At 37.4% G+C, this 26,513-nt stretch overlaps 2 protein-coding genes across 2 annotated transcripts in view; both read right to left on the bottom strand.

Moving 5' to 3' along the window:
• The window catches only part of TEX11 (testis expressed 11), a 329,846-nt gene that overhangs the window by 204,471 nt on the left and 98,862 nt on the right, over positions 1 to 26,513 (bottom strand). The gene's annotated exons all lie outside the window — the stretch shown is intronic.
• Positions 22,398 to 25,625, bottom strand: LOC110742141 (small integral membrane protein 30-like). The gene has a single exon (XM_021932755.2). It carries the CDS (start codon positions 23,067 to 23,069, stop codon positions 22,761 to 22,763), a length of 309 nt encoding a protein of 102 aa, XP_021788447.1. The 5' UTR covers positions 23,070 to 25,625; the 3' UTR covers positions 22,398 to 22,760.

Genomic DNA, 26,513 nt, shown 5'->3' with positions numbered 1-26,513 from the left:
AAAACTAACAAACAGAAAGGACATCCACGCCAAAACCCCATCTGTACATCACCATCGTCAAAGACCAAAGGTAGATAAAACCACAAAGATGGGGAAAAATCAGAGTAGAAAAGCTGAACATGCTAAAAATCAGAGCGCCTCTCTCCCTCCAAAGCAATGCAGCCCCTCACCAGCAACAGAACAAAGCTGGATGGAGAATGACTTGACAAGTTGAGAGAAGAAGCCTTCAGATGATCAAACTTCTCTGAGCTAAAGGAGGAAGTTCGAGCCCATTGCAAAGAAGCTAAAAATCTTGAAAAAAGATTAGATGAATGGCTAACTAGAATAACCAGTGTAGAGAAATCCTTAAATGACCTGATGGAGCTGAAAACCATGGCACAAGAACTACGTGACGAATGCACAAGCTTCAGTAGCCCATTCGATCAACTGGAAGAAAGCGTATCAGTGATAGAAGATCAAATGAATGAAAAGAAGCAAGAAGAGAAGTTTAGAGAAAAAAGAGTAAAAAGAAATGAACAAAGCCTCCAAAAAATATGGGACTATGTGAAAAGACTAAATCTACGTTTGATTGGTGTACCTGAAAGTGACAGGGAGAATGGAATCAAGTTTGAAAACACTCTTCAGGATATTATCCAAGAGAACTACCCCAACCTAGCAAAGCAGGCCAACATTCAAATTCAGGGAATACAGAGAATGCCACAAAGATACTCCTCGAGAAAAGCAACTCCAAGACACATAAGTGTCAGATTCACCAAAGTTGAAAGGAAGGAAAAAATGTTAAGGGCAGCCAGAGAGAAAGGTCAGGTTACCCACAAAGGGAAGTCCCTCTGACTAACAGTGGATGTCTCAGCAGAAACTCTACAAGCCAGAAGAGAATGGGGGCCAATATTCAACATTCTTAAGAAAAGAATTTTCAACCCAGAATTTCATATCCAGCCAAACTAAGCTTCATAAGTGAAGGAGAAATAAAATCCTTTACAGACAAGCAAATGCTGAGACATTTTGTCACCACCAGGCCTGCCTTACAAGAGCTCCTGAAGGAAGTACTAAACATGGAAAGGAACAACCGATACCAGTCACTGCAAAAACATGCCAAATTGTAAAGACCATCAATGCTAGGAAGAAACTGTATCAATTAATGGGCAAAATAACCAACTAATGTCATAACGATGGGATCAAATTCACACGTAACAATATTAACCTTAAATGTAAATGGGCTAAATACCCCAATTAAAAGACACAGACTGGCAAATTGGATAAAGAGTCAAGACCCATCAGTATGCTGTATTCAGGAGACCCATCTCATGTGCAGAGACACACATAGGCTCAAAATAAAGGGATGGAGGAAGATCTACCAAGCAAATGGAAAGCTAAAAAGAGCAGGGATTGCAAACCTAGTCTCTGATAAAACAGACTTTAAACCAACAAAGATCAAAAGAGACAAAGAAGGCCATTACATAATGGTAAAGGGATCAATTCAACAAGAAGAGCTAACTATCCTAAATATATATGTAACCAATACAGGAGCACCCAGATTCATAAAGCAAGTCCTTAGAGACCTACAAAGAGACTTAGACTCCCACACAATAATAATGGGAGACTTTAACACCCCACTGTCAATATTAGACAGATCAACAAGACAGAAAGTTGAAAAGGATATCCAGGAATTGAACTCAGCTCTGCACCAAGCGTACCTAATAGACATCTACAGAACTCTCCACCCCAAATCAACAGAATATACATTCTTCTCAGCACCACATCACACTTATTCCAAAATTGACCACATAGTTGGAAGTAAAGCACTCCTCAGCAAATGTAAAAGAACAGAAATTATAACAAACTGTCTCTCAGACCACAGTGCAATCAAATAGAACTCAGGACTAAGAAACTCACTCAAAACTGCTCAACTACATGGAAACTGAACAACCTGCTCCTGAATGACTACTGGGTACATAACGAAATGAAGGCAGAAATAAAGATGTTCTTTGAAACCAATGAGAACAAAGACACAACATACCAGAATCTCTGGGACACATTTAAAGCAGTGTGTAGAGGGAAATTTATAGCACTAAATGCCCACAAGAGGAAGCAGGAGAGATCTAAATTTGACACCCTAACATCACAATTAAAAGAACTAGAGAAGCAAGAGCAAACACATTCAAACGCTAGCAGAAGGGAAGAAATAACTAAGATCAGAGCAGAACTGAAGGAGCTAGAGATACAAAAAAAAAACCCTTCAAAAAAATCAATGAATCCAGGAGCCAGTTTTTTGAAAAGATCAACAAAATTGATGGACCACTAGCAAGACCAATAAAGAAGAAAAGAGAAGAATCAAATAGATGCAATAAAAAATGATTAAGGGGATATCACCACCATTCCCGCAGAAATACAAACTACCATCAGAGAATACTATAAACACCTCTACGCAAATAAACTAGAAAATCTAGAAGAAATGGATAAATTCCTAGACACATACACCATCCCAAGACTAAACCAGGAAGAAGTTGAATCCATGAATAGACCAATAACAGGCTCTGAAATAAGGTGATAATAGCACACCAACCAAAAAAAGTTCAGGACCGGACGGATTCACAACCAAATTCTACCAGAGGTACAAGGAGGAGCTGGTACCATTCCTTCTGAAATTATTCCAATCAAGAGAAAAAGAGGGAATCCTCCCTAACTCATTTTATGAGGCCAGCATCATCCTGATACCAAAGCCTGGCAGAGACACAACAAAAAAAGAGTACTTTATACCAATATCCCTGATGACCATCAATGCAAATATCCTCAGTAAAATACTGGCAAACCGAATGCAGCAGCACATCAAAAAGCTTGTCCACCATGATCAAGTGGGCTTCATCCCTGGGATGCAAGGCTGGTTCAACATAAGCAAATCAATCAACGTAATCCAGCATATGAACAGAGCCAAAGATGAAAACCACATGATTATCTCAATAGATGCAGAAAAGGCCTTTGATAAAATTCAACAGCGCTTCATGCTAAAAACCTTCAATAAATTACATATTGGTGGGACATATCTCAAAATAATAAGAGCTATTTATGACAAACCCACAGCCAATATAATACTGAATGGGGAAAAACTGGAAGCATTCCCTTGTAAAACTGGCACAAGATAGGGATGCCCTCTCTCACCACTCCTATTCAACATAATGTTGGAAGTTCTAGCCAGGGCAATCAGGCAGGAGAAAGAAATAAAGGGTATTCCATTAGGAAAAGAGGAAGTCAAATTGTCTCTGCTTGCAGATGACATGATTGTATATTTAGAAAACCCCATCGTCAGCCGGGCGCGGTGGCTCAAGCCTGTAATCCCAGCACTTTGGGAGGCCGAGATGGGTGGATCATGAGGTCAGGAGATCGAGACCATCCTGGCTAACACGGTGAAACACCGTCTCTACTAAAAAATACAAAAAACTAGCCGAGCAAGGTGGCGGGTGCCTGTAGTTCCAGCTACGCGGGAGGCTGAGGCAGGAGAATGGCGTAAACCTGGGAGGTGGAGCTTGCAGTGAGCTGAGATCCGGCCACTGCACTCCAGCCTGGGTGACAGAGTGAGACTCCGTCTCAAAAAAAAAAAAAGAAAACCCCATCGTCTCATCCCCAAATCTCCTTAAGCTGATAAACAACTTTGGCAAATTCTCAGGATACAAAATCAATGTGCAAAAATCACAAGCATACTTATACACCAATAACAGATCAACAGAGAGCCAAATCATGAGTGAACTCCCATTCACAATTGCTTCAAAGAGAATAAAATACCTGGGAATCCAAATTACAAGGGATGTGAAGGACCTCTTCAAGGAGAACTACAAATCACTGCTCAACGAAATAAAAGAGGACACAAACAAATGGAAGAACATTCCATGCTCATGGATAGGAATAATCGATATCACGAAAATGGCCATACTGCCCAAGGTAATTTATAGATTCATTGCCATCCCCATCAAGCTACCAATAACTTTCTTCACAGAATTGGAAAAAACTACTTTAAAGTTCATATGGAACAAAAAAAGAGCCCGCATTGCCAAGACAATCTTAAGCCAAAAGAACAAAGCTGGAAGCTACCTGACTTCAAACTATACCACAAGGCTACAGTAACCAAAACAGCATGGTACTGGTACCAAAGCAGATATACAGACCAATGGAACAGAACAGAGGACTCAGAAATAATACCACACATCTACAACCATCTGATCTTTGACAAACCTGACAAAAGCAAGAAATGGAGAAAGGATTCCCTATTTAATAAATGGTGCTGGGAAAACTGGCTAACCATATGTAGAAAGCTGAAATTGGATCCCTTCCTTACACCTTATACAAAAATTAATTCAAGATGGATTAAAGACTTAAATGTTACACCTAAAACCATAAAAACCCTAGAAGAAAACCTAGGCAATACCATTCAGGACATAGGCATGGGCAAGGGCTTCATGTCTAAAACACCAAAAACAATGGCAACAAAAGCCAAAATTGACAAATGGGATCCAATTGAACTAAAGAGCTTCTGCACAGCAAAAGAAACTACCATTGGAGTAAACAGGCAACCTACGGAATGGGAGAAAATTTTTACAATCTACTCATCTGACAAAGGGCTAATATCCAGAATCTACAAAGAACTCAAACAAATTTACAAGAAAAAAACAAACAACCCCATCAAAAAGTGGGCAAAGGATATGAACAGATACTTCTCAAACGAAGACATTTATGCAGCCAGCAGACACATGAAGAAATGCTCATCATCACTGGCCATCAGAGAAATGCAAATCAAAACCACAGTGAGATACCATCTCACACCAGTTAGAATGGTGATCATTAAAAAGTCAGGAAATGACAGGTGCTGGAGAGGATGTGGAGAAATAGGAACACTTCTACACTGTTGGTGGGGTTGTAAACTAGTTCAACCATTATGGAAAACAGTATGGCGATTCCTCAAGGATCAAGAACTAGAAATACCATTTGACCCAGCCATCCCATTACTGGGTATATACCCAAAGGATTATAAATCTTGCTGCTATAAATACACATGCACATGTATGTTTATTGTGGCACTATTCACAATAGCAAAGACTTGGAACCAACCCAAGTGTCCATCAATGACAGACTGGATTAAGAAAATGTGGCACATATACACCATGGAATACTATGCAGCCATAAAAAAGGATGAGTTCATGTTCTTTGTAAGGACATGGATGCAGCTGAAAACCATCATTCTCAGCAAACTATCACAAGGACAGAAAACCAAATACCACATGTTCTCACTCATAGGTGGGAATTGAGCAATGAGAACACTTGGACACAGGAAGGGGAACATCACACACCAGGGCCTGTCGTGGGGTGGGGGGCTGAGGGAGGGATAGCATTAGGAGATATATCTAATGTAAATGACGAGTTAATGAGTGCAGCACACCAACATGGCACATGTATACATATGTAACAAACCTGCACATTGTGCACATGTACCCTAGAACTTAAATTATAATAAAAATTAGAAAGGAAATCAGTATATTGAAGAGATATCTGCACTCCTATGTTTATTGCAGCACTGCTCACAATAGCCAAGATTTGGAAACAACCTAAGTATCCATGGATAGATGAATGGATAAAGAAATGTGGTACATTTATAAAGTGGAGTCTTATTTAGCCATAAAAAAGAATGAGATTCTGTCATTTGCAACAACGTAAATGAATCTGGAGATCATTATGTTAAGTGAAATAAGCCAGGCACAGAAAGACCAACATCACGTGTTCTCACTTATCTGTGGGACCTAAAAATGGAAACAATTGAACACATGGACACAGAGAGTAGAAGGATGGTTACCAGAGGCTGGAAAGGGTTTGGGGGGTGGTTTGGTGAAGGGAGGTGAGGATGATTAATGGTTATAAAAAATAATTTAAAAGAAGGAATAAAGCCTACTATTTGATAGCACAACAGGGTTAGTATAGTCAATAAGAACTTAATCGAGCATTTTAAAATAACTAAAATAGTATAATTGGATTGTTTGTAACACAAAGGATAAATGCTCGCAGGCATAGATAGCCCATTTTCCATGATGTGATTATTTCACATTGCATGCCTGAATTGAAACATCTCATGTATCCCATAAATACGTATACCTAATATGTACCCACAAAAATTAAAAATAAATAAAATATCTGGCCAAAATAATAATAATAGATAGAACAACTAGGCAGAACATCAAAAAGTATATATAAGACTCGAAGAACACTATAAACCTGCTAGACCTAATAGACATTGGTAGCGTACTCGAATTAGTCCATTTTTACACTGCCATAAAGAACTGTCTGAGACAGGGTAATTTATAAAGAAAAGAGGTTTAACTGACTCTCAGTTCCACATGACTGGGGAGGCCTCGGGAAACTTAAATTCATGGCAGAAATAGAAGCAGGCACATGTTACATGGCAGCAGGCGAGAGAGAGAGGGCAAAGGGGGAAGAGCCCCTGATAAAACCATCAGATCTCATGAGAATGAACTCACTATCATGAGAACATAATGGAGGAAACCGGCCCCATGATCCAATCACCTCCCACCAGGTCTCTCTCTTGACATGTAGGGATTACAATTCGAGATGAGAGTTGGGTGGAGACACAGAGCCAAATCATATCAACACTCCACCCAATAATAGCAGACTATAAATTCTTAATTACACATAGAACATTCTTCAGAATAGAACACATCCTAGGCCATAAAAGGCCATAGTAGTTCCTTGTCTACATTGAATTAAATTAGAAATCAAGAACAAAAAAGAAATGAGGAAATTACCAAATGTGAAAATTTAACAACACACATCTACATAACCAAATGGGTCAAAGAAAAAATTACAAGGGGAATTAGAAAATATCTTGAGATGAATAAAAAGGAAAACGCACACACCAAAATTTAGGAGGTACATCAAAGGCAACAGTCAAAGGAAACTTTATAGCTATAAACATCAATAATTTTTAAAAGATCTCAAATCAATACGCTAACCTTTCACCTTAGGAAAAGGGAAAAGGAAGAGCAAACTAAGCATAAATCAAGCACAGAGGGGGAAAATTATAAAGATTACAGTGGAAATAAATGAAATCGATCACTAAAAAATAATAGAGTAAAATCAACAAACCCAAAAGTTTATGCTTTCAATATATCAAAAAATGGGCACCTTTAGCAACATTGACCAAGAAAAGAAGAGAGAAGGCTCAAATTACTACAATCAGGAATAAAAGAAAGGACATCACTACTGACCTTTAGAGAAAAACTATTCCTAAAAGACTAGAGATCTATTGTTCCAACTATGTACCCTCAAACAAGTCTCAAACTCTCTAAATTTATATGTCCTTATCTGTACAAAGATGAGTTAATCTAAACCAGACATTTTCAAACTTTTTCTAAGAAGGAGAATCATTTTTTCAAACAAAATCTTACAAGGACATATTATATAAAAAACTGATTAAAGCCTAACTTCTATATTTGAAGCAACATGAGAATCTTAAAGAATTGTGGAAAAGACTCTTCTTTCTCTTAAAGGAGGTCCTGAGGCTCTTCTGGTAGAATCTAAGGACACCACAGAACATAATCTCTAAATTACTAATTAGGTGATCTGTAAGATTTCTTCCAGCTCTAAAGAGTTATCTGTATTAAATTATTTTCTGTATTGAAATTGCCATTATACAATTCATTATATTTCCACTAGATGGTGCTAATACCTTGATTTCCATTAAAAATAAACCTTGTATATGCTGATTTTTAGTTAATAATTTTATCACCGTATATGTAAAGCTATCACCCTTAGCTTTTCAAATAACTACTATATTTCTTCTGTTATCCTCATTCCACGCCTGTGACACGCATAATATTGCACCTATTTTTCAGGTGAGGATATTGTGGTACATAGTAGTTAACTGAGTGATTCAAGGTCACAGTTTATCTTTAACAAATTTTCTGCTAGCTCTAAGACCTTCCCTTAGATCACATTGCCTAATAATGTCAGATTCTCAGGGCTCCAGGCTGACAAGAGAAGGGAAAATAAAGGAATGAACATTAAGTACATTAAAACTGGTACAAATGTCCTTTGGTCTTGTGTGATGGAACATCAATATTTGTGCATGTAAACACCCTTATAATTTCTTTATTTCCTTTATTTCTCAATATAAGACCTCTGGTGATATATATTCCTACCTAAATATAGTAAAGGCAAAACAATAATAGATAAACATATCCCCTATTTAAATACTATCCTTAGGGTAAATATAATAGTTCTTTTAAATGCAGTATAGAAATTACATAATCTAGGTTTACTAAACCTAAGCACTATGAATTTAGAAAGCAACAGTATATTTTTTGCTGGGTTTTTCTTTTAATTCAAAGAGGTATACAATAAGTTTTATACAGGCAGAAAAGAGACACAGTTCCCTCCGAACTCAGAGATACTCCATCAAGAAAAAAAACTATTCCTGACCAACAGAAAGCAACCTACATTACTTACCAACAGAGACAAGTTTCAGATTAGTATTTAGAGAATTTTAAATGGTGCTGGAAAAGGATCTCAAAAATTTACTCCTCCCTAACATACTGCCTACACAATCGTTTATTAACATCCCCCAAATCTAGCAACAATAAATTTATGGTATTTTTTTTTAAAAAAAGATAATATAAACTGTAACCATAAAAGAAGGATGATGAAAAAACTATGATCTGTTTGTATCCCTATTGGGAGAAAAGCAGCACAGAGCTCCCTTTCTCTGCATTGAGAAATACTCTCATCTTTGTTAACCTACAAAGAACTCTCTTCTTCAAGAATTTATAAGCATAAGGACCTAGTCTCTGATCTGTAAATCAAAGAAGTAATGTCATTAAATCTCATTTATTATGGCAAATGTTATATTATTTTTTACAGAACATCTTCAGGGTTTTATCCAGCTCTCTTGGATGCTATCCAATTCAAATGTCTTCTGTTATTTTACCAATTTATCTCATTGTCTCTAATATAACAGGAGATCACCAATTACAAATTTTCCTGTGTATACTCTTTGGCTTTACTTCAGTCTATTAATCTTTTTTAACTGCAATCTATTTTGAAAACAAACTTAAAAAAAAACTCCTTAAATCTTCCAAATGCATTTCTTTTTTTTTTAATAAAAAAAAATTGTGTTTACTTAGAAGCATTCAGAATGTCAACAAAACAGCTGCAACTTTTTTTTTTTTGGCAATTACAGAGTGATATTCACTTAACAGAACAACAATTATTTCATATAAGCTGCATCAGAGACAACTGAAGATGAAAAAACTACCATCCCCATATATAACTAATTTGTGCTGTGTACCAACAAGAACCTGCTTTAAATTTCCATGCCAATTTATAACCCCCATACTGTACCAGGCAAGGTTAGTGGCTATTTAAAATACCACCAGGACAGGGCTATCTAAAGACACATTCGGTAGTGTGTTAACTATACAAAAAAAAGACACTGTACAGTTTAAAAACAAATCTTACACAGCCTTACATTTCAATTTTTTTCTTTAAAAGGAGTGAGCTGTGCACAGGGGGGTTAAATGCTTTATAGACAAGAAAAAAAACTGCGCTAGAACCAACTTATTCATCATCATCATCATCTTCTTCATCTTCATCTTCTTCATCTTCCTCATCTTCCTCCTCTTCCTTCTTTTTCTTGCTTTTTTCAGCCTTGACAACTCCCTATTTTGCTGCATCAGGCTTTCCTTTAGCTCGATATGCAGCAATATCCTTTTCGTATTTTTCAGCCATAAAAAGAATAAGATCCATGCCTGTAATCCTAGCACTTTGGGAGGCTGAGGTGAGTGGATTGTTTGTGTCCAGGAGTTCGAGACCAACCTGGGCAACATGGTGAAACGCTGTCTCTACTAAAAATAGAAAAATTTAGCCAGGCATGGTGGTGCACGCCTGTGGTCCCAGCTACTCGAGAGGCTGAGATGGGAGAATTACCTGAGCCCGGGAAGTCGAGGCTGCAGTGAGCCAAGATTACATCACTGCACTCCAGCCTGAGCAACCAGAGTGAGACCTTGTTTTGGAAAAAAAAAAAAAAAAAAAAGAAGAAGAAGAATAATGAGATACGGTCATTTGCAATAACATGGATGGAACTGGAGGTCATTATGTTAAGTGAAGCCAGGCGTAGAAAGACAAATATTATATGTTCTCACTCATATGCGGGAGCTAAAAATGTTGATCTCATGGAGGTAGAAAATAGAATGATAATACCAGAATCTGGGAAAGGTGTGTGGGTGGGAGAGGAGAGATAAGGGGAGGCTGGTTAATGGTTACAAATATATAGTTGGAAGGAATAAGTTCTAATGTTCAATAGCAGAGTTGGGCAACAATCTCAGATAGCTAGAAGACTTGAAATGTTTCCCACATACAGAAATGATAAATACTCAAGGTGATGGATACCCCAAATATCCTGACTTTAGCATTACACATTCTATGTATGTAACAAACACATACATGGACCTCATACACATGTAAAATGTTATATTCTTTTATTTATTTATTTATTTATTTATTTATTTATTTATTTTGTAGAAAGGAGGTTTTGCCATGTTGCCCAGGCTGGTCTTGAACTCCTGGGCTGAGGCATTCTACCTACCTCAGTCTCCCAAAGTGCTGGGATTACAGCCAGGAGCCACCATGCCCAGCTTATGTTCAATTTGTTTAAAATTCAAAGAAAAAAGTATTTAAAATAACTACAGTTACATTAACTTGTTCATTAATACAAAATATAGTATGATGTAAACTGTGACATCAAAAAACAAAATGTAGCGGGGAAGGAATAAAATGCGGAACTTTTATGTGATCAGAATTAAGTTTTTATCAGCTTAAAATAAACTGGTGGCCAGGCGCAGTGGCTCATGCCTGTAATCCCAGCACTTTGGGAGGCCGAGGCGGGCAGACCACCTGAGGTCAGGAGTTCGAGACCAGCCTGACCAACATGGAGAAGTCCCCATCTCTAATAAAAATACAAAATTAGCTGGGCATGGTGGTGCAAGCCTGTAATCCCAGCTACTCAGGAGGCTGAGGCAGGAGAATCGCTTGAACCCGGGAGGTGGATGTTGCGGTGAGCTGAGATCGCACCATTGCACTCCAGCCTTGGCAACAAGAGCGAAACTCCATCTCAAAAAATAACAACAATAATAAATAAAAATAAATAAATAAACTAGTATAAGATGTCTTACATAACTGTCATGGCAACCACAGGCAAAATATTATAGCTGATACACAAAAAATAAAGAAGAAGGAATCAAACCATACCACTATAAAAAAAAATCAAGTCACAAAGAAGACAGCAAGAAGGGAAGAGCAAAGAAAACTATAAAACATTCAGGAAACAACTAATAAAACAACAATAGTTAAGTCCTTACTTATCAATAATTAATTTAACTGTAATGGATTAATTTCTCCAACCAAAAGACACAAACTGGCTGAATGGATAAAACAACAAATCTATTTCCTTTCTACAAGATACTCACTTTAGCTTTAAGGACACACATAGGCTGAAAGTGAAGGGATGGAAAAATAGTAACCAAAGAGAGCAGGATTGGGTATATTATATCAGAAAAAAATAGACTTTATGTCAAAAACTGTCACCAGAGACAAAGAAGGGCATTATATAATGATAAAGGAGTCAATTCATCAAGAGGATATAACAGTTGTAAATATATATCTACTTAACATCACCTAAAATATTAATCAAATGGTAACATGACTGAAGTGAGAAATAAACAGCAATACAACAATAGTAGGAGACTTCAGTACCCCACTTTGAAAACAGAATAGATCTATGAAAAAGAAAATCAGTAAGTACTAAAGGTCTGAATATTTGTGTTCCCCCACAATTCCTATGTTGAAATCCTAACCACAAAGATGATAGTATTAGAAAGTGGGGCTTTAAAAAACAAACAAACAAACAAACAAAAACAGGTCCTCACTCTGTTACCCAAGCTGGAGTACACTGGCACTATCATAGTTCACTGCAGCCTCAACCTCCCAGATGCAAGCAATCCTCCCATCTCAGCCTCCCAAGGAGCTGGAACTACAGATGCAGGCTACCAGACCAGGCTATGTTTTTTGTTGTTGCTTTTTTTTTTTTTTTTTTTTTTCTGGTAGAGACAGGGTCTTGCTACGATGCCTAGGCTGGTCTCAAACTCCTGGGCTCAAGCAATCCTCCAGCCTCAGCCTCCCAAAAGTACTGGGATTACAGGTGTGCACCACCACACCTGGCCAGAAGGTGGGGCTTTTGAGAGCTAATTAAGTCATGGGTGTGGAGCCCTCACGAATGGAAGTAGTGCCTTCATAGAAGAGGCTCAAGAGAAACCCCTATACTTTTTGGCCATTTGGGATTACTGTGAAAAGACACTTGTCTAGGACATGGGCCCTCATCAGACACTAAATCTGACAGTACCTATATCTTCAACTTTCCATTCTCCAGAACTGTAAACAATAAATATCTGTTGTTTACATGCTACATAGTTTATAGTATTTTGTTACAGTATATATAACTGGTTGGCCTAAATGGTCTAGGACAATAATGAAGAAATGCAATTAAACCACATTATAGGCCAAATGAACCCAACAGAAATATATATAGCATTCCATCCAACGGGAGTAGAATGCACATTCTTCTCAAGCACACACACAACATTCTCCAGGATAGAGCATATGATAGGGCATAAAACAAGCCTTAGCAAATTTTTAAAAAACTAAAATCATATCAAGTATCTTTTCTGACCAAGATGGTATGAAAGTAGCAATCAATAACAGGAAGAATTTTGGAAAAATCATAAATACATGGAAATTAAACATCATGCTCATGAACAATCAATAGGTCAATGAATAAATTAAAAGGAAAATTTAAAAGCATCTAGAGGTGGTTCATGCCTGCAATCTCATCATTTTGGGAGGCCCAGGCAGGAGGCTTTCTTGAGATCAGGCTAGGAAACATGGCAAGAACCTGTCACTACAAATATATATACATATGTGTGTGTGTGTGTGTGTGTGTGTATATATGTATATATATGTACAAATTTTAAAAATTAAAAAAATATTTTTAAGTATCTTGAGACAAATGAAAATAAAAACAATCCATACCAAAACTAATAGGAAGTTGGGCATAGTGGCTCATGCCTGTAATCCCAGCACTTTGGGAGGTCAAGGTGGGTGGATCACAAGGTCAGGAGTTCAAGACCAACCTGGCCAAGATGGTGAAACTCCATCCCTACTAAAAATACAAAAATTAGCCAGGAGTGGTGGCGGGCACCTGTAATCCCAGCTACTCAGGAGGCTGAGGGAGGAGAATTGCTTGAACCCAATAGGCAAAGGCTGCAGTGAGCCAAGATCATGACACTGCACTCCAGCCTGGGCAACAGAGAAAGACCCCATCTCAAACCAAAAAAAAAAAAAAGTTTACAGCAATAAATGCCTACATCAAAAAAGACATATCTCAAATAAGCAACGTTGCTCCTCAAGGAACTAGAATAAGAACAAAGCCCAAAGTTAACAGATAGAAAAAAAATAAAGATCAGAGCAGAAATGAATAAAATAGAGGCCAAAAAAATACAAAAGATCAATGAAACTAAAAGTTGGTTTTCTAAAAGGATAAAATTGACAAGCATTTAGCTAAACTAAGAAATATAGAGTAATCAAATAAAATCAGAAATGAGAGAGGAGACATTGCAACTGATATCAAGAATAAAGAATTGTAAGAGACTACTATGAGCAATTATACATCAACAAACTAGATAACCTAGAAGAAATGGATAAATTCCTAGATATATAAACATATCAAGATTGACTCACGAAGAAACAGAAAATCTGAACAAATAATGATTAAAAATGAAATCCAGTAATAAAATGTCTCATTCAAAGAAAAGCCGAGGACCTGATGGTTTCACTGCTGAATTTCTAAAACATTTTTTTAAAAACTAATTACAAGACACATATTAAAAATATCTGGTCAGGCACGGTGACTCATGCCTGTAATCCCAGCACTTTGAAAGGCCAAGGCAGGCAGATCACCTGAGGTCAGGAATTTGAGACCAGCAACCAGCCTGGCCAACATGGCAAAAGCCTGTCTCTACTAAAAATACAAAAACTAGCCAGGCGTGGTGACACATGCCTATAATCCCAGCTACTTGGGAGGCTGAGGCAGGAGCATCACTTGAACCTGGGAGGCAAAGGTTGCAGTGAGCTGAGATCATTCCACTGCACTCCAGCCTGGGAGACAGAGCAAGACTCCATCTCACACACACACACACACACACACACACACACACAAAAGACAAGACAAGAAAAACATTTATAAAATAATGAATAACAGGTTTTCCATTCCAAGATGGCTGAATAGGAAGAGCTCTGCTCTGCAGCTCCCAGGTTGACTGATGCAGAAGATGGGTGATTTCTGCACTTCCAACTGAGGTACCTGGCTCATCTCACTGGGATTGGTTGGATAGTGGGTGCAGCCCACAGAGGGAGAACCAAAGCAGGATGGGGCATTGCCTCACCAGGGAAGCACAAAGGGTGTGAGGAATTCCCTTTCCTAGCCAAGGGAAGCTGTGACAGTCTGTACCTGGAGGAACGGTACACTGCTGCCCAAATACTGTGCCTTTCCCACAGTCTTCACAACTGGCAGACCAGGAAATTCCCTCCCGTGCCTGGCTCCCCCACAAAGGGAAGCCCATCAGACTAACAGCAGATCTCTCAGCAGAAACCCTATAAGCCAGAAGAGAGTGGCAGCCAATATTCAACATTCTTAAGAAAAGAATTTTCAACCCAGAATTTCATATCCAGCCAAACTAAGCTTCATAAGTGAAGGAGAAATAAAATCCTTTACAGACAAGCAAATGCTGAGACATTTTGTCACCACCAGGCCTGCCTTACAAGAGCTCCTAAAGGAAGCACTAAACATGGAAAGGAACGACTGGTACCAGCCACTGCAAAAACCTGCCAAATTGTAAAGACCATCAATGCTAGGAAGAAACTACATCAATTAACGGGCAAAATAACCAGCTAACATCATAATGACAAGATCAAATTCACACATAACAATATTAACCTTAAATGTAAATGGGCTAAATACCCCAATTAAAAGACACAGACTGGCAAATTGGATAAAGAGTCAAGACCCATCAGTGTGCTGTATTCAGGAGACCCATCTTGCGTGCAGAGACACATGTAGGCTCAAAATTTAAAAATAGAGGAAGATCTACCAAGCAAATGGAAAGCAAAAAAGCAGTGTTTGCAATCCTAGTCTCTGATAAAACACACTTTAAACCAATAAAGATAAAAAGAGACAAGGCCATTACATAATGGTAAGGGGATCAATTCAACAAGAAGAGCTAATTATCCTAAATATATATGCAACCAATACAGGAGCACCCAGATTCATAAAGCAAGTCCTTAGAGACCTACAAAGAGACTTAGACTCCCACACAATAATAATGGGAGACTTTAACACCCCACCGTCAATATTAGACAGATCAATGACACAGAAGGTTAACAAGGATATCTAGGACTTGAACTCAGCTCTGGACCAATCGGACCTAATAGACGTCTACAGAGCTCTCCACCCCAAATCAACAGAATATACATTCTTCTCAGCACCACATCACACTTATTCTAAAATTGACCACATAATTGGAAGTAAAACACTCCTCAGCAAAAGCAAAAAAAAAGAAATCACAACAGTCTCTCAGAACACAGTGCAACCAAATTAGAACTCAGGATTAAGAAACTCACTCAAAACACACAACTACATGAAAACTGAACAACCTGCTCCTGAATGACTACTGGGTACATAACGAAATGAAGGCAGAAATAAAGATGTTCTTTGAAACCAATGAGAACAAAGACACAATGTACCAGAATCTCTGGGACACATTTAAAGCAGTGTGTAGAGGGAAATTTATAGCACTAAATGCCCACAAGAGGAAGCAGGAGAGATCTAAAATTGACACCCTAACATCACAATTAAAATAACTAGAGAAGCAAGAGCAAACCTGAAAGGCAGTCTAGGCCACAAGGCAAGTCCTTGTGGGTTTGGAGCCAATAAACTTAGGGGGCATGTGAGACACCAGTCTGGGTGGCCAAGGGAGTGCCTACCCTGCCCCTCCCCCAAGCCCAGGCAGCACAGCTTGCAGCTCCAAGAGACCCCCTTCCTTCTGCTGGAGGAGAGGAAAGGGAAGAGTAAAGAGGGCTTGGTCTTGCAATTTGGATAACAGCTCAGCCATGGTAGGATAGGACACCAGGAAGAGTCATGAGACACCCATTCCAGGCCCTAGCTACTGGATGACATTTTTAGACACACCCAGGGCCAGAAGGGAATCTGCTGCCTTGAAAGGAAAGACCAGATCCTGAAAGGATTCATCACCCATTGGCTAGAAAGCCAACAGATTTTGAATAATCAGCAGTGATAGGTAGTGCATACCATAGGTGGGCTTTGGTGAGAATCTGAAACATGCTGGCTTCAGGTGTGAACCAACACATTCCCAGCTATGGTGGCTATGTGGAGAGTCTCCTTCTGCTTGACAAAAGAAAAGGGGAGATGAAAGGGGACTTTATCTTGCAGCTTAGGTACCAGGTGAGCCACAGTAGGGTAGAGCACCAAGCAGTCTCTTGGGTCCCCAATTCCAGACCTTGACTCTAGGATGGCATTTCTGGACCCATCCTGGACCAGAGAGAAGTGCACTGCCTTGCAAGATGAGTCCCAGACCCAGCACCATTCGCTGTAAACTGACTGAAGAGCCCTTAGGCCTTCAGTGAACATCAGTGGAGCCTGGCAGTACTCCCCATGGGCCTGTGACAGTGGTGGCCATAGGAAGATACTCCTCTGCTTGTGGAAAGAGGAGGGAAGAGTAGGAAAAAACTTTGTCTTGTGGCTTGGGTACCAGCTCAACCACAGTAAAAAGGAGCACCAGGTAGCTTCCTAAGGATTCTGACTCCAGGCCCTTGTTCCTGGCCAACATCTCTGCACCTGCCAGGAGCCAGGGGGAACTTGCTTCCCTGAATTGAAGGACGCAAGCCTGGCAAGCTTCATCACCTCACCTGCTATTGTAGAGCCCTCGTTCATTAAGCAAACATAGGTGGTATCCAGGTAGCAGATTACAGCAGGCCTTGGGTGAGACCCAGTGCTACACTGGCTTCAGGTCAGACACAGCACAGTCCCAGGGGTAGTGGCCACAGGGGTGCTTGTATCACTCCTCCCCTAGCTCCAGACAGCTCAATACAGAAAGACAGACTCCATTTGCTAGAGAGAAAGCAAGGGAAGAGAACAAAGAGTCTCTGCTTGGTAATCCAGAGAATTTTTCTGGGCCCCATCCAACACCACCAAGATGAGACCTCTAAAACTCTGCAAGAGTCACAGTGTTACTGGGCTTGAGGTGCCTCCTAAGGCAGATACGGCTGCTGTGACCAAAAACTTAGCACACAACATGCAAATGCCTTTGAATATTAAAAAGCTTTCCCAATAATGATGGGTAAAAATAAGCCCAGACTACGAAGACTACAGTAAATACCTAACTCTTCACTGCCCAGACACCAACAAACATCCACAAGCCTCAAGATCATCCAGGAAAACACGCTCTTCCCAAATGAACTAAGTAAGGCACCAGGGAACAATCCCACAGTGACAGAGATATGTGACCTTTCAGGCAGAGAATTCAAATTAGCCGTTTTGAGGAAACTCAAAAAAATTCAAGATAACACAGAGAAGGAATTCAGACTCCTCTCAGATATATCTAACAAAGTGATTGAAATAATTACAAAGAATCCAGCAGAAATTCTGGAATAGAAAAATGCAACTGATATACTGATATCAGAGTATCTTAATAGCACAACTGAACAAGTAGATGAAATAAGTAGTGACCTTGAAGACAGGCTATTGAAAATACAAGTCAGGGGAGACAAAAGAAAAAAGAATGAAGCACTCCTACAAGATCTAGAAAATAGCCTCATAAAGGGCAAATATAAGAGGAGGTAGAGAAAGGTATAGTGGTAGATAGTTTATTCAAAGGAATAATAACAGAGAACTTCCCAAACCTAGAGAGATATCAATATTCAAGCAACAGATTATAGAACACCAGGCAGATTTAAGCCAAAGAAGACTACCTCGTGGCATCAGCCTTGGAAAATAATTTATGACTACGTCCTCAGCAAAAGCAATTGCAACGAAACCAAAAATTGACAAACTGCTGCACAGCAAAAGAAACTATCAACAAAGTAAGTAAACAGACAACCTACAGAATGGGAGAAAATACTTGCAAGCTATGCATCCAACAAAGGTCTAATACCCAGAATCTTTAAGGAATTTAAATAATTCAACAAGCAAAATATAACCCCATTAAAACGTAGGGGTTAAAAAGACTTGAACAGACAATTCTCAAGAGAAGACATACAAGTCGTCAACAAACGTGAAAAAATGCTCAACATCACTAATCATCAGAGAAATGCAAATCAAAACCACAATGAGATACCATCTCACACCAGTCAAAGTGGCTTTTATCAAAAAGTCAAAGAATAACAGGTGTTGGCTGAGCTGCAGAGAAAAGGGAATTCTTTTACACTGTTGGTGGGGATGTAAATTAGTTCAGCCACTGTGGAAAGCAGTTTGGAGATTTCTCAAAGAACTTAAAACAGAACTACTATTTGATCCCACAATTTCATTACTGGGGATATAGCCAAAAGAAAACAAATCATTGTATCAAAATGACACATGCATCTGTATGTTCATTGCAGCACTATTCACAATAGTAAAGACATGGAACCAACCTCGGTGCCCATCAGTGGCGGAATGCATAAAGAAAATATGGTACATATACACCATGAAATACTATGTAGCCATAAAAAAAGAATGAAATCATGTCCTATGCAGCAACGTGGATATAGCTGGAGGCCTTAAGTTAACAAACACAGAAACATAAAATAGTGATAAGGAGATTGAATCAGTAATCAAAAATCTCACAACCACGGAAAACACAGGGCCAAATGACTTCACTGGTGAATTCTACCAAATATTTAAGAAAAAATTAATGCCAATCCTTCTCAAACTCTTCTCTAAAAATGAAGAGGAAAGAACCTATCCACACTCATTCTATGAGGTCAGCATTACCCTGATATCAAAGCCAGACAAAGACACTACAAAAAAATTACCCCTGATGAACACAGATGAAAAATTCCTTAACAAAATACTAGCAAACCAAATTACACAGCACATTAAAATCATCATATACCATGATCAACTAGGATTTATTCCTGAGATACAAGGGTGGGGGTGGTTCAGCATATAAAAATCAATACATGTGATACACCACTTTAACAGAATAGAGGATAAAAATCATATGGACATTTTGATAGACACAGAAAAATTTTTTTTACAAAATTCATCCTTTCAAGATAAAAAAAAATTTCAACCAATTAGGAATAGAAGGAATGTACCTCAACATAATAAAAATCATGCAACAAGTCCTCAGCTAACATCATACTATATGGTAAAAAGGTTAAAACATTTCCTCTAACATAGGAAAAACGCAAAGCAAAGATGCCCACTCTCACCACTTCTATTCAACATTGTACTAGAAGTCTTAGCCAGAGCAATTAGGCAAGATGAGGGGGGGAAAAAGGCATTCAAATTTGAAAGGAAGAAGTAAAATTGTTTGCAGATGACATAATCTTGTATTAGAAAACCCTAAAATGCTACCAAAAAACTGTTAGAACTAATAAATTCAATAAAGTTACAAAACAAAATCAACATAAAAATCAGTTTTTATACGCAAGCAATGAACTATATACAAAAATTAAGAAAACAATCCCATTTATAATAGTGTCAAAAATAAATAAAATACTTCTGAATAAATTTAACCAAGGAGGTGAAAGACTTGTACATTGAAAACTATAAAACGCTGAAGAAATTGAAGAAAACACAAATAAAGGGACAGATATCGTGTGTTCATAGATTGGAAGACTTAATATTTTTAAATGTCCATACTACCTAAAGCACTCTACAGATTCAGTCCTATCCCTATCAACATGGCAATGGCATTTTCACAGAAGTAGAAAAAATAATACTCAAATTTATATGGAATCACAAAAGACCTAAATAGCCAAAGCAATCTTGAGCAAAAAGAACAAAGTTGGAGCCATCATATTTTCTGATTTTGAAATACGCTAGACACCTAATAGTCATCAAAACAGCACAGTATGGACATTTTAAAAAGACATATAGACCAATGGAACAGAATAGAATATCTAGAACAAAATCCACATATTTACGGGCAACTGATGATCAACAAAGTTGCCAAGAACATACAATGGGGAAAAGAGAGTTTTTCCAATAAATGGTGTTGGATATTCACATACAGAAGAATAAAATTGGAACCTTATCTCCCATCATATGCAAAAAATCAATTCAAAACGGATTACAGACTTAAATATAAGACCAGAAACTGCAAAATTACTAGAAGAAAACAGGGGGAAAGCTTCTTGATATTGTATGGGAAATGATTTTTTAGATATGACCCCCAAAGTACAGACAACAAAAGCAAAAATAGACAAATCGAATTACATCTAACTAAATACCATGTACAACTGCAAAGGAAACAATTAACAGAGTGAAGAGACAACCCGTGGAATCTGTGGAATTGCAGAATATTATGAGACTTCAAAAAACTTTTGGAAAAATTGAATTAAAAGATTAAAATATAAATTTTATTTATCAACATAAGCTCCATCAAGTTTAAGATACCTTTGTGATACTAGCCATTTAGTTCATCCATAAAGAACTGAGGAATTTAGCCATGTTGATGCAATCTTTTTCACATTTCACATTAACTGAGGAAAAATGGGTGCCTTTTATAGATTTTTTTAAGATTAGGAAACAAAAAGAAATCAGAAGGAGCCAAATCATGTCTGTAAGGTGGATGCCTAATAATTTCCCATTGAAATTCACAAGATTACTTTTGTTTGATGAGAGATATGAGCAGGAACATTGTTGTGGTGGAGAAGGACACTGGTGAAGCCTTTCAGGCGTTTTCCTCCTAAAATTTTGGCTTTCTGAAAACACTCTCGTAATAAGCAGACATTATCATTCTTTGGCCCTCCAGAAAAATCAAGCAAAATGCCTTGAGCATCCCAAAAAACTGTTGCTATGATCTTTACTCTTGACAGAGCTGCTTTTGCTTTGACTAGACCACTTCCACTTCTTGGTAGCCATTGCTTTTGTTGTAAGTTCTCTTTGGGATCATACTGGTAAAGCCATGTTTGTCTCGTGTTACAATTCTTTGAAGAAATGCTTCAGGATTTTGATCCCACTTGTTTAAAATTTCCAATGAAAGCTCTGCTCTTATCTGCCACTGATCTGGGCACAATGGTTTTGGCACCCATTGAGTTTGCTCCACTTCAGTTTTTCAGTCAGATTTGTATAAGCAGAACAAATTGAGATGTCTATGGTGTTGGCTATTATTTGTACTATTAATCATCACTCCTCTTCAATTAGGGCACGAACGATTAATTTTTTCCTCACAAATTGTTGTGTACAGCCTGCTGCTGCAGGTTTCATCTTCAACATCATTTCGTCCCTTTTTTTTAAGCAACATAATGAGTTTATATTTAATATAGTACTTCTCACCATGGGAATGTTAATTAATTAATATAAAGTTTTTTAACATTAAATATTTTCTCCATTTCAATGTCAATATAAAGTGATTTTTTAAAGCAAACCAAGTACCACATGTTCTCACTTGTAAGTGGGAGCTAAAATGATGTGAACTCATGAACACAAAGAAGAGAACAATAGATACTGGGGTCTACTTGAGGGTGGAGGGTGGGAGCAGGAAGAGGAGTAAAAAATATAACTATTGGGTACTGGGCTTAATACATTGGTGAAGAAATAATCTGTACAGTAAACTCCCATGACATGAGTTTACCTATGTAACAAACCTTCACATGTACCCCAAACCTAAAATAAAAGTTTAAAACGATAAATATAAAAATAAGGGATTTTTTTACATTAACTCTTTTCTCCACTTCAATGTGAGATAAATGAATGCATTTTTCTAAATGTTTTTTCTCCAGAGATAAAAGCATCTATGTTTGGCTATTTGACATCTAAATAGAATATTAACTTGGTCAATAACAAAAGTCTAATGAAAATATGGAGAAAGGACTCCTCAATGATTCCGGAGGCAGTGACTGTAACTGGATAGTGGTGATTTCTTAGGATTCTGGGCAAGAACTTCCTTCTTCCTATTTCATGTGAATTTTTTTTTTTTTTTTTTTTTGGAGACAGGATCTTACTCTGTCACCAAGGCTGTACTGCAGTGGTGTGACCATGACTCACCGCAGCCTCGACGTCCTGGGTTCAAGTGATCCTCCCACCTCAGCCTTTCAGGTAGCTGGGACTACAGGTGCATGCCACCATGCCCAGCTTAGATAATTCTAAAACTATAAAATATTACTTGTGTAAATGTCGGCCACCTTACTTCTTGAATCCCCTTTCTAACCAGCAAATACAAATTATAGGCTGCATTTTTCAGTGCATTATTTATTATAAGGAAAACATTTTTTCTTATACATAGCAATTTGTTCTCATTTTATGGAACACAACTAAGAATGTGGAACTCCCCTATTTACTGTTTCTTGGAAACTTTTAAACACCAAAGGTCAAGTTTAGCTTCACTAGTACAAAGGTTTTCAGGGCAAAGTTTGATTTGGGATGCCCTTCAAAGTCATATCTGTCCATTTCTCTTTTGTGCACATAACCCCAAGCAGGCACAAATGCCTGTAATGCTGAGAACCACACCTAACAAGACAGGAATTGCATCTCTGGCTTCTACTGCTTCGACAACAGGCAGCAACAAAAGCAGTAAAATGAGGACTAAGAGCCACTGTGTTGAAACAGAAGTCATGATGGTGGAATGTTGATGGCTGAATCTTGATGGCTGAAGTTTCCAAAGAAATAGTATATATATAATTCTATCTGACTGGAAATGTTCCCTTCCTGGAGCTCTGGATGCTGAGGCTAAGGGGTTCCACATGACACTGCCTTCCAGGAAACAGCTATTACAGGAATGTCATTCCGTCTTAAAAGGAGTTATCCATTTGAAAATTGCTGATTTCTTTGGGGCATTGTCTCCATTAACACTCTCTCTTTTCTTTTTCTTTCTTTTCTTTCTTTTCTTTCTTTCTTTCTTTCTTTCTTTCTTTCTTTCTTTCTTTCTTATCTTTCTTTCTTTCTTTCTTATCTTTCTTTCTTTCTTATCTCTTTCTTTCTTACAAGGAGATCTAATGTATAGCTTGGTAACTATAGTTCATAATACTGCATTGAATACTTGAAATTTGCTGAGAGTAGATATTAAATATTCTCACCACACACACACACAAAAAAAGGCAACTCAGACAACTGGACCTCAGAGTAATCTAACAGTTGCTAAGGGAAGTTGTACTCTAGAGAAGTATTCCAGCTCGTAAAGGAAAAGTAAAATGACACAATTAGAATACTATTATTTTAAAAATACTGATGAAATAAAGAATCCAGGCAATGATCACTGATGGCTGCTAATATCACAAAAGGCAAAACAACTAATATACAAGACCCCTGATGGACATACACCATACCACCTGTGAAAAACTTCTGCCAAAAAACTGATAAGAGCCTTTAGAATCTTAATTATTAATTTATAGGAAATACAGAGAACACAGAAAAAATAAACATGTTAAAGAACAGGGACACAAACAGCAAAATTCAAAATGCAGGAAACTACCTGACTTCTTTAACAAATACATTGCAAGGAAAAAAAAGGAAAAAACCTACGGATTAAAGTAGACATAAGAGACACCTTAATCAGTCACAGTACATAGGCCTTGACAAATCAATTGTATAAGATTTTATGAGACAATCAGTGAAATCTGAACAATGTATGTTTGAAGATTACTAATAAAATTCTGTTATAAAGGCATGTGAGGAAAAAATGGTAACTATGTGAGGTGATGGATATAATAATTAACTCTATCGTAGTAATCATTTCACAGTGTACATATATATATATAAACATCACAGTGTACACTATTAAATACATACATTTTAATTTGTCAATTATATCTCAATGAAGCTTGAGGGGAAAAGAAAGTAGTAGGAGGTCTTCTTACAGCAAAAGGAAAACAGTAAACTTCTCAAGTGTTTATCAGCCGCAGAAATGTCTGATATTGCTATAGGTCAGCAGTGCCAAGGAATACAGTTAAATGACAGAAATAAAGCTACTAGAGATAAATAAAAAATCACCCAGAATTAGGAATATGACTAAGGTTAGGAAAGTAGAGCATTTTTGTCCCAGGGGAAAAAATCTGCAAAGTCTTTGTGGTCAATAAATGTAACCCCAAAGCCTTTTGAGTTGAACTTATTTGTATTAATATGCAATTCTTCTTTGTAGAATACTAATTTGTTACAGTGAAATTTCTGTATACCTTTTCTGAAAAGCCAAGTTCAGCATAATATATGTCCTAATCATTAGACAGGACTTTAAGAGCTAAACACAATTTAAATTCCACCAGAACAATGGAGACCACTAACAAGTTGTCTAGATTGTGAGGGAAATTTCTGTATCAACAGTCTCTTCTCATCTACTTAACCCTGCCTTCTGCCAGGAGCAGACATAGGAGCTCAATACTGCAAGACTTACAAAAGAGGAGGAGAAGGAGGAAAAATGGTATTTTATTAAACAAACAACAACAACAACAACAAACTCTTAAACATATTATTTCCAAACCTTGCATTTGGATTTCAAAAATCTGAAATATTATATTTTATAAAGGTCTAAGAGAATTTGTCATTTAATACATTGAGGCAAATACGTTGACAATTCACAGTAAAGTAAGCTGAAGGAATTTCAATTTTATTCATAATTATAGCAGCTTTCTCTTAACTGTGGTATCTCTAAGGGAACACGATCAAAAGAGTGTGGCAGAAAGCAAGGAGAGCAGCAGCTATTTATGAACTTTTCTTAACAAAAGAAAAGGCAGGAGGGTGATAAAAACGCAGAAAGGTCCTGTACTGAGATGTTAACAAAAATCAAGGGAAATAAATGAGCGTTTTAAAAAATACCCACTATCACTCTTTACATTTAGTATTGTTCTAGGCTTCAATTTCAACAAAATTCTAATATACTACAGCATTTTTATATATTATCATTTGTGAAAAATGAAGTTTTTACTTTTAGACTGAATGGGTACTTCCAAATTATATATAACCTCTAGTCTAAGATATTCACTGTTCTCAAAAGAGTTAAGCCTGTAGAATGTGTACTCATTTTCCATGACCTCCTTCTGGTATAAAGTTTACAGAAAAGGGTGCTTAATTAGCAGCTATTCATCTCTGCTTGCATCAGCAACTGCTGCCAACAGTTTTTTTAACACGTGGATATAAAGCATGAAGAAATTATTCCAAAGGGTCAGGCGCAGTGGCTCACACCTGTAAGTCCAGCAGTTTGGGAAGCTAACGTGGGAGGATAACTTTAGGCCAGAGTTTGAGACTACCGTGGGTGATATAGCAAGGCCCCATCTCTACAAAAAAAAAAAAAAAAAAAAAAAAATTTAAATTGTTCCTGAGACTGAAAGATGTAGATGTTTGTCTTCACGACATTTTATCTGGGAACTTAGTAAGTAATCCATGCTTGCTCTGACCGTGATAAATTTTAGAATAAACCAGTGGAATGGCCACAAGAGAGTCCATCTCTAATAAATAGTAAACATCACCTAAAGATAGCAGCAGCAGTTTCCGTTTGTTAAGCAGTTTCTATTTTCCAGGCATGTTACTGAATACTCTATAATACATCCATTACCATATTTAAACCCCACAACAATTCTAAATAAAGTATCACAATATTTAACAATTTAACACTAATGCCTTAGATGACAACAAATTCTGACTGACAGTTGGTCTACTACTAGAAAAACCATTCACTGTGCTACAATTCCTACAGTTAATAATATTGATAATTATTTTTGCCTCTTTTTAAACATTAAAATATGATAATTCCTTTAAAGACATTTGTGAATATTTCACCAGGTTATTTTTATATTCCCAAAAGATGTGGAAGAAAAAATGAAGCAGAAAGATTAAAATCATATGTAATTACTAGGGCTAAAATTAAAATTTTTCTTTTTTTCTTAAATATTATTCTAGTGATATGAACACAAAAGACTCATACTGGTGCTATATAAATTTGTTATTTATTTAAGATTTTTATGAAAATATCACTGTGGGTCAGATTGTATTCAAATATAGCCATTAAGATATTCTAGCTTATAATGTGAATATCTCATCATCATATTTTCTTTCCATGAGATTCTTTAGAAAATGATAACAGATAAGAAGTCAACAACCAATGGCGTATGTGCAAATAACCATGTCAGGCCTCAGCCTACTGTTCCTGGAGAACATTTATTTTTATGACTCTTAACTCACCCTCATTCTTGGCATAAAC

Source organism: Papio anubis, chromosome X, assembly GCF_008728515.1.
Source record: "Papio anubis isolate 15944 chromosome X, Panubis1.0, whole genome shotgun sequence".
In the NCBI taxonomy this organism is placed as follows: domain Eukaryota; kingdom Metazoa; phylum Chordata; class Mammalia; order Primates; family Cercopithecidae; genus Papio; species Papio anubis.
Note: the sequence above shows the minus strand (reverse complement) of the source record. Positions and strands in the feature narration are given on the sequence as shown.